This window comes from Idiotropiscis lumnitzeri, chromosome 10 (genome assembly GCF_059441095.1).
Source record: "Idiotropiscis lumnitzeri isolate Australia: NSW breed Sydney's pygmy pipehorse chromosome 10, RoL_Ilum_1.0, whole genome shotgun sequence".
Lineage (NCBI taxonomy): Eukaryota > Metazoa > Chordata > Actinopteri > Syngnathiformes > Syngnathidae > Idiotropiscis > Idiotropiscis lumnitzeri.
The window spans coordinates 15,143,665-15,163,092 of record NC_142400.1 but is presented as its reverse complement, the minus strand read 5'-3'; the positions used below and the strand labels follow the sequence as shown (position 1 = coordinate 15,163,092).

Sequence of the window (19,428 nt, the reverse complement as noted above, 5' to 3'; positions counted from 1 at the left end):
TAGATAGATAATAAAATATGTTCTTGTTTGTTTAATTTCACGCTTAATGGGTCCTTTGGAGACCCAAGTATTTGTGTGCAAGCATTTATAGTCATTTTAGTCCCTTTTAACATTATATGTGCATTATTTGATGATTTGATACACAATCATAATCTATTTACAGGAGCGCTTCAACTTTTTATATCTGCTATGTTACTGTCAAATATTTGGATTCTACCCCACTTTCTGAGACAACAAGGACTATCCATCAGGATCAGAATCAGCTCATTATTGTCATTGTACTCAGTGTACAACTGTTGCTTTACCGTGAGAACGTCCGATAACTTGTGTACAGTTGTTTTCTCTTTCGGTGAGTTGTTTTCACTATTACAAAACACAACAAAAGTACAGGATTATTTGTGACGGTTTTTGCTGAAAATATTGTCAAATGACAAAAAAACAGAACACCGTCCATAGAGGCCAGAAAGAACTTTATTATTTCATGTGAAAAACACAAGGATGGTGGTCAGGCAGCAGAAGAATCAGTCAGCATCACAGAAAGTTTTGATTTGATTGTTCGTGCCTAATGTGTTTGGAAGTGAAGACACAAACATTTGAGCATGAATTGTGACTTTTGGTAGTTGCTGTAACGATATACCCATGAATAAACCATTTCTAGATAGTTGACACCTGTGGGTGTTGGTGGTTTGAGGGGGAGGAGAAAGAAGTCTGTGTACTGATGCCACACTATTATGTAAAAGAAAAACAATCACACAGCAGTGAGCAATGGATAAGTTTAATGCTGTCCTGAAGATTGCGAACAAACAGACTAACCTTGGCTTTGGGTTAGTCTCCTTGCTGACGGCTGGAGGAGAGCAGATCTTCTCGTCGGTGCTCTTCAGATGTCCCTGCAATGAGCTCAACTTCCTGTACGGCATGGTGTTCCTACTGGTGCCCGCTCTGGCTCTGCTACTGCTGGCTTACATTTTAAGTAAAAAGATGTGGAAGATGATGACAGGATTTTGCCAACACGGGAACAATTGGTCCTGCTGCAAGAGGATGTCTCATTGTCTGAAGATTATCTTTCAGATCAGCACCACAGCCCTGGTGGCACCGTCCAGTTGGATAGCCGTGGCTCTGCTAAACGGAAACTACTTTGAGTGTGCGATGACAGGTGTCAACGTGAGTGATTACAGTGATCGTCTCTGCGGAGGTGCGACTTCCAGGATCGAGTGTCGTAAGGAACTCCACAAATTCCCTTGTGGGAGAGGCAGCAGTGTCAATGACAGAGAAGCTGTCCTGCTCACCATCAGGGCTCACTCACAGGTTAGTTTTCACGCACACCAATGCATTACTCTGCATCAAATCGTGCTTCATCCCTGAAACATGAGAATGTACAATACAGTATATGCAAAGTTATTAAAAACAACAAACAAACAATACTCCTGATGAGCCAAGTCAATAGTTGTTTCCAGAAGTATTGAGACAATTACATTTTGCCTTTATGTAACAATACAATGGATTCATTTGAAATGAAAAAAAATCGTAAAACTGAAGTGGAGACTTTCATCATATATCATGCATTGTACATTTTTTTTTTAATTTCATTATTTTTGTAGATTTGTTCGGGCGGGAGCAGGAGGAACTTTTTTGATGGGGCGAATTATAAATATGTTTTCTCGAGCACAGTGGACCAACAGTGGGGATCAACTGTATTATTTTAAGTTGTAATATCACCATTCACCACTAGATGGCCGACATCATTTAGTTGCACTTGCACCGGGTCTTGTGCTGCCCTACTACAACAGGAGTTGGCCTACTAATTTAATTTTTGTGGATTTGGAATGAGATGCAGGATAAACATAGTACCTGAAAGATTTTTAAAAATGGAGTGATTTGATTTTCATGCGGGGGCGGTATGGCTCAAATTGCCCCCGGGTGTGTTTGTTCTTGTTCGTCTTTGTGTGCCCTGGGATTGGTTGGCAACCTGTTCACGGTGTACCGCAGATCCAGCATGCTCGCGACCCTCATGAGGAGAAGGGGCTCAGATAATGGATGGATGGATGGGTGGGTGATTTTCATGAGGAAAAAAAAGCACAAAATGTTCTTGAATTTTTTCAATTGTATTTTCTCATTTGGTTACACAAAATAAAATAAAATGTATGTAGACTATCCAATACTTGACAACAATGAGTCAATTCAACACACTATTTAGTTCAGTATGCAATTGCGCATGAAATATATTAAGATCCTGTGAAAACAGATGTACTTATTTTATCGATATTCAAAATCGTATTTTTGTCATACATCCGATTAGAACATCTGTTGACATAGGTGGCACCCACCAGTAAAACTGATGAAAATGTAATGCCCCCTCCATCATTCCATCCCTGCTCTCGACATTAATAACCACTAGAAATTTTGAGATCTCGAGTTCTTCAAAAACAAAACAGGCGGGGTTTTATTTGTATTTCTTTGCAATCAATCTTTAAGTACTGAGGTGTAATGTTTAGTTACGTCTGTGTGCAATATTTTATTTTATTTTGGTTTTTTTTTTCATTTTCCTGTATCGTAGGTCAGTGTTAATGTTCAAACTACTTTACTTTAAAGTGGCTTACAATAGTGTTATTTAAAATATATAACAAATAATAATATTAGTACAAAATACCACTATTTTCTACAGGTATGAAACTAATTGAAGTGCATTTCAATTTCCTCTTGTTCTACATATTTTGTGTCAATGATTACAGATCCTTGGCTGGCTGTTGATCGCGTCTATCATGTTGTCCAACCTTTTGTTGACCTGTTTGGCTCGGTGCTCCTCGCCAGTCAGCTACCTACAGCTCAAGTTCTGGAGGGTTTATACTCAGGAGGAGAGCAACCTCATGGACTCCTACACCATGATACATGCCAAAGAACTAGCAGAGAGAAACCTGCAAAGTTTCTTCAAACAGACAATGCCCCAACATGTCATCACTCCCTCCAACAAAGATTGGGAGAAAATCTCCACGCTCTATAAATTCAATACCAAAGACTACTACTACAGCACGTTACACAAATATGTGGAGACTGGGAAGATGCAAATGGCCTCAGTTAAATCAGTTGAGTCACCTGCAGACAATCCTGCCGTTCTTAATTTTGTGGATGAAGGTGGGATGGGCTTGTAAGCACGGATATCAGCTAGGCCAGGGGTAGGCAAACTTTTTGATTGGCGGGCCACAATGTGTTCTAAAATTGGACAGAGGGGCTTGACCAGGACCAGATGAATGGAGTGTTTTGGTAACCTCACCTCATTGGAGAAAAAAAAATACATTTAGTCTTAAATGAAAGTGAACAAAAACATTACAACAATATATATAGCTTTGAAAAAACACAGTATTTAGAAAATAAAACATTAACAAGGTTTATTCATTTAATTTTTTCAAGTTCGGCGGACCGGATTAAAACGTGTAACAGGCCGCATGTGGCCCGCGGGCAGTAGTTTGCCCACACCTGAGCTAGGCACTTGTATTTTAGATTTAATTTTGCCAAAATATTGTATATGTTTGTAAAAGGCTTGTCGAGGTCACTAAGGGAACACAAATACATATTTGAAAGAACACTTATGAAAATAAGACCTGAGATTTACACAGTGCCCAATGGTTAGGAAATGGGAAAATCGCACCGCCAACCATTTCCTGTAAATATGTAACCGGTGGTGTTCAAATTCACGTTGTGAGTCAAAATAATGGCCCCACACACACACACACACAGACACACTAAGACATCTTCTCTTGGCTGTACTTTTGTCTCACACAAAGTAGTCGAAATCAGCACAAAAAGTGTGATGATATAACATGCCCCTAAACGAATTAAATCACACAGAAATGTATTAAAATGCTTCAATAAACTTGTAAACAAACACATTTTTTGTGTGTGAGAAACTTGTCTGAAGTCCATCCATTTTCTGTACTGCTTATCATCACTTGGGTCACTGAAGTGCTGGAGTCTGTCTCAGCTGACTTCGGACCCCCTAACTGGTTGTCAGTCAATTACAGGTCACACATTCATTGACACCTATATATGTCATTTAGAGTCTTCAATGGGAGGAAACCCAAGTATGGAAAAATCCCACATAGGCACAGGGAGCACATAGAAACTCCTCACAGGAAGGCCGGAGCCCAGATTCTCAACAACATTCTCACGGCTGTGATGTCCACAAACATACATAACCCCTGCATAATCAGAGGTGCAAGGTTCGGTTCCAGCTCCGGCCTTCCTGTGTGGAGTTTGCATGTTCTCCGCGTGCCTGCGTGGGTTTTTTACGGGTACTCTGATTTCCTCCCACATTCCAAAAACATGCATGGTAGGTTGATTGGACATTCTGAATTGCCCCTATGTGTGTTTATGAGTGCAGATGGTTCATCGTCTTTGTGTGTCCTGCGATTGGCTGGCAACCAGTTCGGGGTGTACCCCGCCAACTGCCCGAAGAGAGCTGGGATAGGCTCCAGCACGCCTGTGACATTTCCGAGGAGAATTGGTTAAGATAATGGATGGATGGATGCTGTCCACATCTGCGGTGGGTCAAATTCAGAGGTCACATTTTTTTTGTTCATGTGTGTACATGACAAATATAGATAATGCTTTTTCTTTCCAGGTACAACCACAGATCCATCTGATCCTATACTCTGTGGCTGAGCTGAATTTGCAGAGTGTGGGATTTTCATTGGAAGGTTTGAGAGATCTTGACTGAGAACTTGATGGAAAAAATATAGTAAAATGTAGAATGGACTTAAACAGCAAACAAAGAATAAATCAGTGTAAACAACTACTGTCTTTGCCATCATTTCTGTCTCAATTGGCCTAAGTCTAATGAGTGTTTGTGCCGAAAGAAGTATATCGTTGATAATGCATTTCTTGTGTGTTGCTGGTGTTTCACATTCGCAGCCTTTTACAGGGCACTTAGTCTGAGTAGTCACTGTCGTGTGGCTTGGACAGACAAGGCACTGAGAGGATGTCATTCCGACTTCATTCTGCTGAGCTGCTGATCATGACCGGCTGTGTTGCAATTACAATGGTATGTTCTGTATGGAAACATTCAATAGAAAAAGTGGTGTCATTCTGCATGATATGTTGTTGGCAAGTTTCCCTTCCTTGCATGCATGCCTTGTCCAAATGTATGATTTCAAAATTTGTAATTCTACTGCTAACTTGCAATGGTGGGTTATCTTAGCAAACAGCAGTATACATGATTTTTACTTTTAAAAAGGCATAAAAACCTTTTATGTGATCAGCGAGGCTATGCTTCCAATTCTGCATTACTGTCAAGAGACTCGGGGTGGGACACAGCAAAACAGGATTTGCGGGATTTTCACTGCACAGTTGCGGCTGAAGAGCACAGAAAAAAACAGACAAATGGAAGTGGTATTCATTTGTAATGTATTAATTATATTGCAGCTTCTCTTTTACTGTCAGTGTTTGTGATTTTCCGTGGGATAAAGAGTCGATTTGATGAATGAAAATCCAGTGAGTGGGTAGGAGAAGCTGAGGCACAACAGAGGGAGGAGTCTGAAGGAAAGCACAAACCAAAGGGAGGGGCACTGTTTTTGTCTTCAGCTGTAAGGCAAGACCTAGCAAATGCCTATTGCTCGATAGTCCACTTTTTCATTCTGCTTCTCTTTCTTTTCTGGTTTCTTACTTTTGGAGCGCATCTAAATCCCCCACTGGTACCATGGATAAATTCCAGACTGTCCTGCGTTTCTTGATGAACCAGAAAGCCACAATTGGCTACAGTTTTATGGCTCTCCTGACGATAGGCGGGGAGCGAGTCTTCTCCATGGTCTCCTTTCAGTGTCCCTGCAACCACGACCAGAACTTTGCCTATGGGCTCACATTCCTGCTTGGACCAGCGGCTGTGCTTCTTGTGTTGGGTCTGTTCTTCAGTGCCAGGTTGTGGAGGCTTTACACTGGGTGTTGCCTCAATCCCATGAAGCTTTGTCCCCGTGGAAGATGCTTTGGATGCTTCAGAGTGTTAATGAGCATTTTTACAGGGGCTTGTGTGGCTCCTATAATGTGGCTCTGTGTGGCACTGCTCAATGGGACTTTTTATGAGTGTGCTGTCAGTGGTCTCGACGAAAACCTGGTGGTGGACCTCTTCTGTAAAAACAAGACTATGAAGTGCCGAGAGGAGCTAGCCAGAGTTCCCTGTGGCAGGTCCAAGTTATCAGATGAGGAGCGCATGGATCTGCTGCTGATGTTCAGGGCCCAATCTCAGGTAAGCGAATTTTGTCATTTCTTCGGCTAATATTCTGTGTATGTGCGTATTATATTTCCCGTGGTACTGGAGGCGTTCCACAGAAACAAGCCCCAGCTTGTATCTTAGAAATGTTGTTCTCTTGTCACAGCTGCCGGTATATTCTCTCCAGCTGTAGTCTGGCTCTTGATTTGGATGAGAGGAAGAGTAGGAAGAGTAAACCTATATACAGTTTCTTTCGACTCTAACATTCACACCCCAATTTAGACTTGCAGGTTGATTTCAACGAACCTAAAATACTGTGCATATTTGGGGACGGTGGGGGAAAGAGTGAATCCACTCAAATACATGATACAGATTCAAACCCAGAACATTCATGCTGCAGAGCAACGGGGTTAATCACAGCGTATAATGTTGGTCAACCATGAAATGTATTTATTGTCAAGTATATAGATATGTAACTAAATGGAAATTGGTTTGCATTCACATATAGTGAATTTCAACCTTCATTGTAACATAAATGTGACGCACCACCATATTTTGTTCACGCTTGAAGTTACATAATGCAATGGCCCTTCCAATTTTTCCACTTAATGTGTGTTATAGATATTAAAAACCTTGTATGACAACTTCTATTCTGATATAATATTGTAATTATTCCAGTTATTGATTTATATTGGTCTTTCACTGAATACAATGAAGAACAATCATAGTCGACACGCTTGTACATTTGCTTTCTTTGATGTTAGTATTCTTGTAACTCATCCGTGTTGGGCGATGTTAAATGTTGCAATGTCATAATTATCTGGTATGATGCGTTAAACATCATTTTGTTTTGGTCGTGTGCGCAGATCCTTGGCTGGTGCATCATCATCATCGCAGCAACATTTGGCCTTATCGGTACCTGCTACACTAACTGCCGTTCCAAAGTTAGCTTCCTGCAACTCACGTTCTGGAAACGCTATGTGGAGAAAGAAAAGGAGCACTTTGATGCCTACACTCTGGAGTATGCCTCCAAATTGGCTGAAAGAAACCTACAAAGTTTCTTTGAGAACAAGGATCCTGATCCATTCCCTTTCCCCAACCACAAGGCCTGGGAGGAGATCTCGGCACTCTACACTTTCTCGAGGAGCGAACAATATTACAGCACCCTGCAGCGCTATGTGGAGAGAGGAGACAGGGACTTTGAACCAGAGAAGAGACCTGTCATGGATTTGGAGCATGGAATTGAAATGAAATAAAGATTTTTTTGTGGGGTGGGGTTGGAATAAAAGAGTAGACTGTGGAGACTGTTAGAGAGGCACAACCACTCTGTTTCACTGTCTGTTACTTTGTCTTTTACCAAATCATTTTACAAAATCCATACTTTGGATGTGTCCTCATATAAAAAACATAATCAAAAATGTAATAGGTTTTGAAAAATATCCACTTACTCTTTGACTGACAATCGTGTGGATTTGGTATTTTCCATACTAATTCCAAGCTTGGATACAATATTGTGAAATGGTGAATACATTTGAGGGTTGAGGGAAATTATTCGCTGACCTCTGCATGGACAAAACACTTAAACTTGCATATGTAAACTTGAACCCGTCGTCATTATTTAAAGGAGTTAAACAAGATTTTATACATTTGTGTGAGTAAATGCAGGGAAATGCTTCTTTTGTGTAACTAGTATATAATAACTGAAATTTTGTTGTTTAATTCTCAAAGTTGTGAATTGTAATTTATTTTTTTATTTTTTAACGCAAGTCATAAAACGTGTTAAATGCATTTGCTAACTGATATGTTTAGAAGCCATTCCATCCTTAAAGGGCTAACAGTTAAAACTCGTGTTTGTATTGGAATAAAGTGTGAGGCCATTTTCTAAAGTGAGAGAGAATGAAAGTCTGGGTTTTCACTTGTATAAAGCTTTTCCACCTTTTATGCCACTCAAAGCGCTTCACATTGACTATGTAGTCACCTACTGATGACACGGCATAAGGCGCAACTGGTTCAGTATATTGCTCAAGGACACTTCAACATGGTCACAAGGGCTGGGGATCGAACCCACAACAGCGGAGTAAATAAACATTTCAAGAGATGCTTTGTGCAACCTATTTTTTTGTCTTTCTGCCCTCTCAAGTGACGACTTTACCCCATTCCGTATACTCATCTACCAATAACAAGGAGATTCAGCTTTTGTTAGCATGATGGCTGAAGACTGAGCTTGGGGTTAAATTGAGGGAAGTGGCTTCAAGTGCCAGAAGCAGAAAATCCATGCCTGGGAAGACAAAAGCATCCATCCAAAGTCACACACCCATCAGGCTAATGGGAGGGGTGTAAAAAAATGACAAGCTGGTATAAGCTTGCACAAAAATGGGTGTGCAAGAGGTTGACTTTAGCCCAACAGTATTATCGTCTGTTGCCCTGATGCTAGAATCTCAAATAATACATTGGAAAATGCGAAAAATTAATTGTGACAAGAAATTGCAATTATTTATGAATTGATATAATGAGTCGGGGCAGAATAACTACAGGGATTGTGTGCAGATTTTCTTTTGCAATACCTTGCCACAGGATGGGTGGAGGTACAGTATGCAAGAGTAATGACTTTGAAGTGCATAGAGGAAGTTCTGATCATCAGTGACTCAGCCTCAGACAGTGCTCTGTCGTATCAGGACAGAGACATCCAATTGAGGCCGTTTTTTTTAGAGAGGCACACAGCAGCAAAGAGAGAGTTAACTTATATAGGAGGCCGCAAACTCCATGACCTCTCGACTTTCCGCAATCGAACCGCTCTGCCAGCTTGCATGCGGGGAGAAAGGACGTGAACCCCCCACAGCCCGCCCTCATGACCGCAATCCAACTGCCAGCTTCACGAACACCTCGCCACAAGCCTCTGAAACCATCCGTGATTGAACCGCCAGGTTGCGGGGGGGTCACGAACGAAGGCCTCGAAACCCCGCCGCCCGCTCATGCGATTGAAGACCCGCGCTCGTGGTGACAAGCAGAGGACACGGAACCCCCTGCTGCTTGCTGCTCGACCGTCCACGATCGAACCGCCGCCGCCATCTTGTCCAGGTGTCAAGCAGAGGCCTCAAACCCACTGCCGCCTGCCCACATGACCATCCGTGACACCAGCACATGGGCTAGTTGATCATTCCTTCATTCCTTTCACCGTGCGGACCAATCACAAAGCAACAATGTGCCTGCGATATGCGGCTGTAACGAAAACAAGAAGCGCCAAAGCCGAGGAAAACAAACCAACTATTCAATGCTTTTGGACCGTTATGAATAATTGGTTGACATTGAAAATGAATAATGTTCCACAATTTGAATTATGTCATATTATTTTCTTTATGGGTGATGTAGAATCTTCTGTTTCGGAATTTTCATGTCATTATCCACACCGCTGTTCTCACTGAATCGGGAGGAGAAGGACACACCGGCCAAGTGATCTCGCTGCTAATACCAGTGAGCAGCAAGACATAATACCGAGCGTAACTTTTTCTCTTGTTGGCATATCGACCTCGACCAATACCAAGTCTGATGTCACAAACATCACCAATGTCGACATAAAACCTCACCGAACAAACCTTCTGGATGAATTAATCTCGCAATTCAAAGATCCTAATCTGCTAACCAGCCCGCTCACATTCATTTATAACAATGAGATCGGGGCAGATATCGCCGCAACGTCTCGCGATGTTTACTCAGCATTCTGGACGGAGTTTTTTGATTATGCCACTGAAGGGCAAGATATGAGAGACCCAATCCTCTCACCCAAAAAGGATGGAAGAGGAATGGAAATCTATTGGTCACATCCTGGTGAAAGGGTTTCAGGACCACAGCTGTTTCCCTTGTAGGCTCGTAAAAGCATTCGCAGTCGCCTTACTGTTTGGTCAAAACTCGATCACACCAGACTTGCTGTTTGAGTCCTTTCTCTCATACATCAGCAAGGAAGAACGGGATCTTGTCAACAAGGCTTTACAAGAGGATCTTGGTGATAAAGAGGAGGAGGAAATGATCGATTTTTTAGGCCGCGTGGGAGCCAAGTGAATCCCAGCCAGAGGCAACTTGAAAGCTACACTTTTAGGTGGCGCTCACAAGCTGATTATCCAACAGCCCAAGTATGCTCTTGATAAAATGTCAGAGGTCGTGGCTCCTAAACTCAGACAGGCTTTTGCCAGTGTGGACAGTCTTCAACAAATCTATGAAAACGGGAAAACCCCCCACAAAGAAAGCTCTGAATTTGCTGCAAGCTTCTCCCTCCACGCAAGCCAAGCAACAAAGTCTGTGTTACTTTCAGCAGGATGTCAAAGGAGTCGATCGGTGTGGCCTTAGAAAGTTTTACATTATGATTATATAGTTCTGTAGTTAAAAAAAATTGTTAAAAAGAAGGTTCAATGCTTTAATGAGGTCTGACATGTTAGTGAAAAAATTTATTTGGAGATCGCTTTTGATTTTTCATGGTTGTGACCAAATCCTTCTTAATGTCCGAATGGTCCATGAAGAGAGCAAAGTGAAATCAATATTTCATTTTGGTTAAGTCCAAATAAGAAACGTCTTCATTAATTCATACAAATGTTCCTGTTCATTGCCCATTGTAAGTCTTTTTTTGTTGTTATCCTTGTAATTATTAAGAAAGGGTGTTGTCTTCTTTCACACCTATTAACAGTAAAAACAAGACCTTACTTGGTTTGCAAGCCAGAGGAAAACATTCTACACAGAATAAGTTGACACACAAATTTCAAATGTTATCACTTTTTTGACCGAATAGAGAAATGATGACTGAACTATAAAGGATTTTTGTATAGTAAGCGATTGTCTTTACTTTCTTCCATACCGTTTTGATCCATATAACTTTTGCAGGTGTCTGTTAGCCTAAAAAACTGATTGACTTTCAAGTCAATACCCCGGAGCCTTATGGGATTTTTTTTTTTGCTGTTTTTGGCATTTAGCCTACGTTTTACCAATACGTTCAAACGACTATCAATATGTGCAAACAACTCTGCAGTATGCTCCAACGACATAGTCCAATCAAAACTACACTGCACATCGGCACATCCACACTTCTGCATTATTGGGTCGTATTTTTTGTTGTTATGTTTGTTTGTTTTTAATGGAATTATTGGCTGATCCAAACTGTTAAAAATGACCTGCTCTCTTTGAAGATGCAGGGTTAGTGGTTGAACAAACATGCAATTTTTGTGGCCTCCTGAAAAGTGATGATATTCGATGGAGGGGAGCGCCGTATAAAATTTCCCCTAGGGCATCTCAGTGGTGACGGTTGGCCCTGCATTTGACTTAGGTGTTCGGCTGCAGCTATACAGGTGAGATGAACAAAGTTTTCATTTCACTATTTTACCGGCACCAATTTTAAATCTGGGCAAGAAGACTGAAACATTTTCAAGGAAAGTACAAAGTCTCTCGCTTTTACGAATGAACAGCGCCGATGTCACACTGGCCAGGTAACCAGTCCATACATCTGGGTTTGTTAAGAGCACTTTGTTCATGGTGAGGTTTTAATGCTTAACATTTAAAAAATGCACGGTATCTAAATATTTCTGTTAACAATAAAATACACATTATGTTAATTACCATGACAATATCAATGGACATACTGGGCCCAAAATTTGAGATCGTGAGGCCCCTGGCATACCTGGTTCGCACAACATACCAGTAGGTGGCGGTAGTGCACCTTCACGTTTCTTGCCAACCGCCATAAAACGACGAGAAGGACTCGCAGACAAAAATAATGGAAGACAGAAAAGTCATTTCTGGAATGAAGTAAATAGCGAAAGAAAATTCATGAATCAAGTGTAACTGTACAGTTGTAATCTGCAAATTATCACTTGGCAAAGGACTTCCCTTATTTTTGGATCATTACATCACCACAAAATTATTAATTAGCATGGTTTGGATATAATCGATCGTCATCGAGCTACCGGAACACGCAGCATGTCATGGTGGCTCACTGGAACGCCGTGGTGATGATTTTGCTAACTGCTAGATAAACTGCAACAACTTCAAAATGACAGACTACGCCGAAGAGCAAAGAAATGAACTTGAAGCAATTGAGTCTATATACCCAGACTCTTTCACAGGTGTGAATTCAAGTATTTTTGCATACGAGTGAAAGACAGCTAACACTTGGGTAGCCACTATTCGCAATAGACCAAAAAATGAAAACGTTAACTTTTGTGGCGGTATCTTGAAAATCTAAAGGTGTTTAGCTCTTTTTATATGCAACTAGACAATGCATTCATTTCATTGGTTATATATTTTTAAAATGTTATCTTTATAATGGTATGTATATCATATGTACGCCACCACTTAGCCCAGTCGCCTAGGATAGACTGAATTATCTCTAATGAGGAAAAGTGATGCTTAACGTGGTTGGTTGGATTTCATCATATTTATGAATTCCATGTGATTGCAGTGCTTTCAGAGGACCCCATCAGCTTCACTATCACTGTAACTTCAGATGCGGACGAAAATGCTGAAAGTGAGTATGTTGAGGAAATCGCTTTGACTTTTGAAAAGCTATTTTATTTTACTCCATTTTTTTTTTTAAATTGCGTCTCGGTTGTGATGATGGTGGCTTATAATTGATTATGCAGTGGAAGCTCCAGAGTTTCTTCCGTGACACTGGTTGTCTTCCTATCAATCTGCTTCTTCATATATGTCCGTTACAATAAAGTCAGTGTTGCAGAGTCAACATTTTGCCGTTATAAAGCCTTTTTAAATTTTTTTTTATGATTGACTGTTGAGCAATATATTCAATTAGAAAGTTTGTATACTGACTATAATGTTCCCACTACCATTTGCAGCTGTGGAAGCAACTTTAAAGTTCACGTATGTTGAAAAATACCCAGACGAGCCACCACTGTGGGAGGTCCACTCCCAAGAGAACCTGGAAGACAGTGATATGGACGATGTACTCACACTTTTGCAGCAACAGGTCTGAACATAATGTCACCACTGTATGTTATTCTTTTGTGGAAATTGACTCCTGGTTTGGCTCACATCCTTCGGTCATTCCTGGCATAGAATCAGTCTCAGATGTTTTCAGTGTCATGAGAGAACATTATACAAAATTGAATTTGAAAATTGAAGATGTACAGATTTTGCCGAAGACTGTCCTTGTCTTGACTATATTTTTGGATGTTAATGCACTCTTGAGTATGGTGTTCTTAAAATAAGATCATTCAATCAACTTTACAGTTTTTGACCTGCAGACCATTAGGAATTGTTTGATGACTGTATTTCTTTTCTATTTATCTGCAGGCAGAAGAAAATATGGGAATGGTGATGATTTTTACCTTGGTGACAGCCGTGCAGGAGAAACTCAATGAAATTGTGGACCTGATGAAGAACAGACGAGAAGAGGAGAAACTGCAAAAAGAGAGGGAGGCAGAGGAAGCAGAGAAGGTAGAAGCTGGACGCTATTTTGGATAACAATGTCTTCTGTTTTTTTTTTTTTTTCTGTCCCAAATTGAGGCGATCGGGTTACCAATCGGATAGGGTTAAAAGTCGGACCATTTGCAGCTGTGTGTATGCAGCTCCCCCCACTGGCTCAGACAAATATCTGTTCTGTGACTGAAATATTGTATTTACTAGATGTTTATTTTTTTTTCACGTTTTCCTTTTCTGAAATCATTCTTTCATCCATCCATCATCCAAACCTTAACCTCACGAGGGTCGCGGACGTGCTGGAGTCCATCCCAGCAGTCTTCAGGCAGTAGGCGCAAGCGTAACCTAAATTGGTTGCCAGACAATCGCAGGGCACACAGACAGACAAACAAACATTCACACTCACTCACAACCATACCTAGAGACAATTTTTTTCCCTCAAATATAACATTAAATTACAGCACCCCTGTTGGATATCTAATTAAATAATCACAACACTGCTTTGTGCGTACATTTAAATGTGGTACTATAAAAGTTAACCATTTTACAATCACCTGTCTTTCAATTTACCCAATTCAGAGTGGTGTTTGAGTTTCTTCACCATCGAGAGATTAAACAATTCATGTATGAAGACAATTTTATTCTTAACAAAATCATGATAGTGGTTTTTTTGATTATGCTGTACAATTTTGAGTAAGCGGTAAAGCCTCTCCACAAATGCAGACTATACGGGGCCTCTGAGGGTGATCGCATTTGTAAGGCTCAAGGTCGGCACAATACATCTGGCCCGATTTACAGAGCATGCTTCTCAGTATGTATGAGATTAAAACCACTAAGGTTTTGGGAACATTTGGAAAATTATGGGGAGTTTAATGTCCCTAACATCATCGTATACATACATTAAAAATACATGTACCGTATGTGTTTAAAAAAAAAAAATGTATAAATGTGCGTTTTTCTTGCTTTTTTTTTTTTTTTTTTTGAAGGCATCTCAAAATTTGGCAGCTGTAATCGCGACCCTTTTTTTTTTTTTCAATTCAGGAAAGAACAGAGTAGAGCACTATTTGGAATGAATGGAATTTCTCTTAATTTGAGTTTGAGGCTACTGCATGTGTGCTCGACAGGTGGCGTTCCAAGGCACAGTGGTCACAATTGAGAACTTCCTCGCATGGAAAGCCAAGTTTGAACTGGAAGTGGCTGAGATACGGAGGAAAAGACAGAAAGAAGAGGAGCAATCCGGCAAAGCAAAACTCACTGGTAAATGTTTCATCCACCATTTACAAAAGTCAGACATTGCTTTTTGTTCTGGGCCTGTTCACAATCATATGCAGTGTTTGTCACAGTAACATATTGACATATTTAGATAACCTTGATACAGTTCTAAAATAATTTATTTTTAATTTCATTTTCCTTCATTCTGTTAGGCATTGTGTATGAACATTAAAAAGGTAAATATAAATGGCATCTGATTCTCTGAAAAAAAAAAAGGTTTAAGCCGATTAAGTATAAGTACCCCGCACGCTGCCATATTGGACATTTTTGACCAGTATACATAATCCCTGTGACGTGTGTTACGCCCCTTCCTCATGGTGACAACAAGGAGGAAGGGTCTAACATAGGTGTTAGAGTTGGGGCGGAGTGAAAGTGGTGCGCTAATAAAGGTCTGGTGTACGGAACACAAACGGAGACACGCATGCATACGACACTATACCACAAAATGAATTGTGCACTCCCGAATCCCGACTGCCTTAGTGCACACACGAATCGACTGACTTATCAATGAATCGAAAAGGGTTATGGTGAAGATCCGAGTAAACACCATTGATTAGAGTGGCTAAATGAAGGGATAGATGATGGCTATGGCGAAGAACTAACAAGGTATACCAATCCAACGACAGCAGTACTGGCACCCACGAGAACTCAAAACAGACAAGACACAGCCAGCCAGCTCCACCAGCAACCGAGTCCTTTTTAAAGGGATTGCTGGAGTGTAGCTGGTGACACAATCCGGCGCAATGAAAGTGAAGTCTTGTGACTGGGTTGCCATCTTGAAGGCGCTGGCATTCTCTTCCACACCTGAAACGCAATCGGTCACTCGACCCTGAACTGATTGGCTGGCGGATGTGGAGACAAAGGCCACCAATCAGGAAGAGAGAGCTCCTGCACACACAACTGAACGGGCATGAAACGTTGTGGGCCGTAGAACGTGTCTGTGGTGTTACAACTGCAGCTGTTGTGAAATCGCTTTACGAATAACGAAGTATTGTAATACGCCATTGTTTATTTTAGACTTGTTTCCTGGTCTATTGTGCAATAAAAATGCTTTGTGGCATTAAATATTACCATAATTTAGATGCCACTCCTAACCATATTAAGTTTCATGTTCTTCTTTCAAGAATAAAAAGCCGAAGTGACTGCCATATGGCATTTTTACGGCACAATAGACTGGGGAAACTAGTCCAAAATGGAACAGTGTCGTGTTGCAGCATAGAACACCTATAAAGCGATTATATAAACCGGTCAAAAATGTCCAAAAAGGCAATGTGCAGTGGTTGTCATTATTTTTTTTTTCAGAAGATCAGATACCATTTTTTAATGTTCATACATACTGATTAAATCAAATGCTAAGAAATACATTTTGAACATTGTTTTCCTTACTGAAGCCAATGTTATATATATATATGTATATGTGTATGTATATATATATATATATATATTTATTTATTTATTTATTTATTTATTATATTTTTTTTTCTCCCATTTTAAGTTTTACCGGAGTTTGTATCAGATGACCATGTCATGTCACTGATGCCCGCCGTTTCAAGAGTATACTAGTGCTCCTTCACATCTGTCATCTGTGTGATGGTTTGACAAAGTAGAAGCCAAATCTGTTGCACACAATAAACCATGTTATGCCATTCAGTAATGTGGGGCTGTGAGGAGGTAACGTGTTGCTGAGAAGGAAGCCCAAAGTAATTTTGGCACAGTCTTTCAGCAAGCCTTGAGGCTTCCTCTGCCTATCACGTGAAAATGAAGGCAATGGCTGTTATGATGGAAGCAAAATAAAATAGATTACAAATTGTTGTATACAAAGACTTGATACTTTGTCCAGAGTAATTGCTGAGTTTCTGCCTTTATGACAGTGTCATTGATTTTAATTTTGAATATTGACGTTGAGGCTTAAACTTTAAATGCAAATGTATTTTTCTTTTTTTTTTTTTCACCCAGGCAAACAGCTGTTTGAGACTGACCGCAATCTGGACACATCAGACATCCAGTTCCTTGAAGATGGTAACAGTTCATGTTTCTGTGGAGAAGTTGACTTCATTGTTGTAGTATTGTTATAAAAATAAGTACCTGTCAGTAAGAGTGACATGAAGACAGTGTGGGAATTAGGTCACATTTAATAACCGAAACCTCAGTTAAAGAACAATATATTTTCTATACTAGCATGGCTAAAAATAAAATTCATGCATATTATGGGGTAACGAAATCAAGTGTAAACAATGTTTTTCTTCCATATTTGCATTGGTGAAGCAAATTACGGAGCCCCTTAGGGGACATGGAAGAGAAAAAAAAATAATTTGCGTTCCCTCGCAAAATCTTTGCGTTCCCTCGCAAAGTTTGCAAGGGAACGCAAAGTTGGTTTTTTTTTCGAGTGAATGTTTATTTTTTTATTTTTTTTAATGCGCGTTTATGTACATCCGGGTCAGTTTGACTACCCTTGCCTCGAATGCGCTGCTGTTCAAGAGACGACAGTACGTTGGAGGCGGCACTAATCATGGAGGAGGGCTTGGAACTGTCTTTCACTTATTTGAAAACCGTGCTTAATATCCAGAACTGATTTTCCTTTCTTTGTATTTCAAGACAATTTCAAAGTAAAATTCAATTAAACTCGCCCACGGGTGAACACACTCCATCTTTGCTGCGTTTGTTTACACGGAAGATGACCCGGAAGTACATAAACGCGCATTAAAAAAAACAAACATTCACTCGGAAAAAAAAAAACAACAACTTTGCATTCCCTCGCAAAGTTTGCGTTCCCTCGCAAACTTTGCGAGGGAATGCAATCTTTGCAAGGGAACGCAAAGATCTTGCGAGGGAACGCAGTTTTTTTTTTTCTCTTCCGTGTCCCCTAAGGGGCTCCGTAGCAAATAGATGAATGGAGAAATATTTGCTGTTATATTTGCATTGATTTTAATATTTACGAGACAGTCAAATTCTTGGTTAGATTAGATTTATTCGGGAAACATTATGGGGGATCCTCGGCTTACAACAGCCCGGTCATACAAGAGTTTGTGTTTTTAGGAATGGTGTAAGAATGTGGTCATGTAGCATAAGGTGACACGCTCAGTATTAATGGCCAACAATTGTTTTTCTTAAAAATATTTTCTGTAATTCTGAGTCAATTACATTGGTTAGTGAAATTACGCCGCAGTCTGTTTCCATACAAATTTGGCAGCAACTATAGTAGACAAAATACATTTGTCATGAAATTCGACAGTTATTGTTGAAAGTCACACCTGCTGTCTCTTTTCTTTCAGCTGGAAACAGCGTTGAGGTGGATGAATCGTTGTTCCAGGACATCGATGACTTGGATTTAGAGGATGACGACCCCGACTTTGACCCTTTAGAGATGGGCAGTGATGAGGACTAAAGCTGCGGTACCAAAAAAGGACTGCAGGCGACTGACAGAAGCACCATTTGTCTTGTCTGAAAAATGATTGCTTGAACAAGACGCATTAAGAAGATCCAATGCTAAGACACTAACAGCGGTCTTTATCATAGCGTCATTAATACCCCCGTTTAAATTTGCTTTATGAATGCTTGACTTTTGGTGCTGTCCAAAAGGGTGTACTATTAATCTTAAGTATGGCCATGTAGTGTATTTCACAAATCTAATCACAGAATCTAACCTCTCAAAAGGAATCTGTACAAACTTTAAAGTTGAAAATCAACATTTAAAAAAGCAAAACTACTCTATTGGACAGTCTTCTCTGTTGTTTAATGTAATTACTGGATGATTTCAGTTTTGTGGGAATAGCCTATTTTAAATCAACTGTGTGTATGAATTTAATGAATTGCACAAGTTGAATCTCATTTCTCTGAAATATCAGATTTTATGTAATTTTTCTGTGATCCAAATGCTGCTCAACTCATTAAGGGGCCGTCGATGCAAGGATCTGGGATTTCTATGATATGCTGTGGTGCATTGTAATCCTCAATCATTTATTGCGACTTTCGGCTTTTCCCATCAGGTGTTGCTTATTAATTTTTTTAGCGCATCTAATCTTTTATAGTTTACCTTTTACCTGCATTTCAATTTGGCACTGATGAGGTGTCAGGTTTATATAGTGCACCGAGAAAGTTCACAGCATTTCACTTTTTCTACATTTTGTTAGTCTTATTGCAGAATGAAATAAACTAATTTCCTCAAAGTTCCTCACACAGCACCCCATAATGATAACATAAAAAATGTTTTCGATAAACTAAGAAATCACATGTTCATTGGAATTCAGTTTTTGACAGCTTAATGCATATATCTTTGCGCCGTTTCTTTGGTTGTCTTTGCAAACTCCAAGATGGATTGGTGGTGGTCCGATCTTGAACAAGAACCTATGATAGCCCCCCCCCCCCCCTTGCATACGTTTTTTTTTTTTTTAATATTTCCTTTATTTCCCATTTATACTTCTCATAGCTGCCTGCCATGTAGTTGGCAGTGATTCAACGTTACAGTCAATATCCCACCACATTTAAGTTCAGGGTTTAATACTGTACACATCCAAAGTGATCTGGGCTGACATTGAGCAGTTGGGTTA

The 19,428-nt window shown here is 40.2% G+C and overlaps 3 protein-coding genes across 4 annotated transcripts; all 3 read left to right on the top strand.

Moving 5' to 3' along the window:
• Nucleotides 1–758: 758 nt before the first annotated feature.
• calhm6 (calcium homeostasis modulator family member 6) lies at nt 759–4,786 on the top strand. Of its 2 annotated transcripts, XM_088307239.1 has the most exons (3): nt 759–1,305; nt 2,730–3,080; nt 4,616–4,786. In XM_088307239.1, the coding sequence occupies exons 1-3, from the start codon at nt 766–768 to the stop codon at nt 4,709–4,711; spliced, it is 987 nt and encodes a 328-aa protein (XP_088163365.1). In that variant the 5' UTR covers nt 759–765; the 3' UTR covers nt 4,712–4,786. The 2 variants fall into 2 exon arrangements, with proteins under 2 accessions (XP_088163365.1, XP_088163366.1); XM_088307240.1 differs by lacking the exon at nt 4,616–4,786 and having other exon boundaries at nt 2,730–4,396.
• A 506-nt stretch (nt 4,787–5,292) lies between these two features.
• On the top strand, nt 5,293–8,246 carry LOC148329466 (calcium homeostasis modulator protein 5-like). Its single transcript, XM_088307147.1, has 2 exons — nt 5,293–6,232; nt 7,063–8,246. The coding sequence occupies exons 1-2, from the start codon at nt 5,690–5,692 to the stop codon at nt 7,450–7,452; spliced, it is 933 nt and encodes a 310-aa protein (XP_088163273.1). The 5' UTR covers nt 5,293–5,689; the 3' UTR covers nt 7,453–8,246.
• Nucleotides 8,247–11,931: 3,685 nt separating this feature from the next.
• rwdd1 (RWD domain containing 1) lies at nt 11,932–19,115 on the top strand. Its single transcript, XM_088307766.1, has 7 exons — nt 11,932–12,300; nt 12,636–12,701; nt 13,027–13,157; nt 13,484–13,627; nt 14,734–14,866; nt 16,838–16,900; nt 18,154–19,115. The coding sequence occupies exons 1-7, from the start codon at nt 12,228–12,230 to the stop codon at nt 18,264–18,266; spliced, it is 723 nt and encodes a 240-aa protein (XP_088163892.1). The 5' UTR covers nt 11,932–12,227; the 3' UTR covers nt 18,267–19,115.
• The last annotated feature ends 313 nt before the right edge of the window (nt 19,116–19,428 follow it).

Bases quoted from the DNA above. Each gene is read 5' to 3' on its own strand.
- LOC148329466 (XM_088307147.1), top strand. From the start codon at position 5,690: ATGGATAAATTCCAGACTGTCCTGCGTTTCTTGATGAACCAGAAAGCC. The intron at 6,233-7,062 runs GTAAGCGAATTT...TCGTGTGCGCAG, and splicing joins TGTTCAGGGCCCAATCTCAG to ATCCTTGGCTGGTGCATCAT.
- rwdd1 (XM_088307766.1), top strand. From the start codon at position 12,228: ATGACAGACTACGCCGAAGAGCAAAGAAATGAACTTGAAGCAATTGAG. The intron at 12,702-13,026 runs GTGAGTATGTTG...TACCATTTGCAG, and splicing joins TGCGGACGAAAATGCTGAAA to CTGTGGAAGCAACTTTAAAG. The intron at 14,867-16,837 runs GTAAATGTTTCA...TTTTTCACCCAG, and splicing joins CGGCAAAGCAAAACTCACTG to GCAAACAGCTGTTTGAGACT.
- calhm6 (XM_088307239.1), top strand. From the start codon at position 766: ATGGATAAGTTTAATGCTGTCCTGAAGATTGCGAACAAACAGACTAAC. The intron at 1,306-2,729 runs GTTAGTTTTCAC...CAATGATTACAG, and splicing joins CCATCAGGGCTCACTCACAG to ATCCTTGGCTGGCTGTTGAT. The intron at 3,081-4,615 runs GTTGAGTCACCT...TTTTCTTTCCAG, and splicing joins AAATGGCCTCAGTTAAATCA to GTACAACCACAGATCCATCT.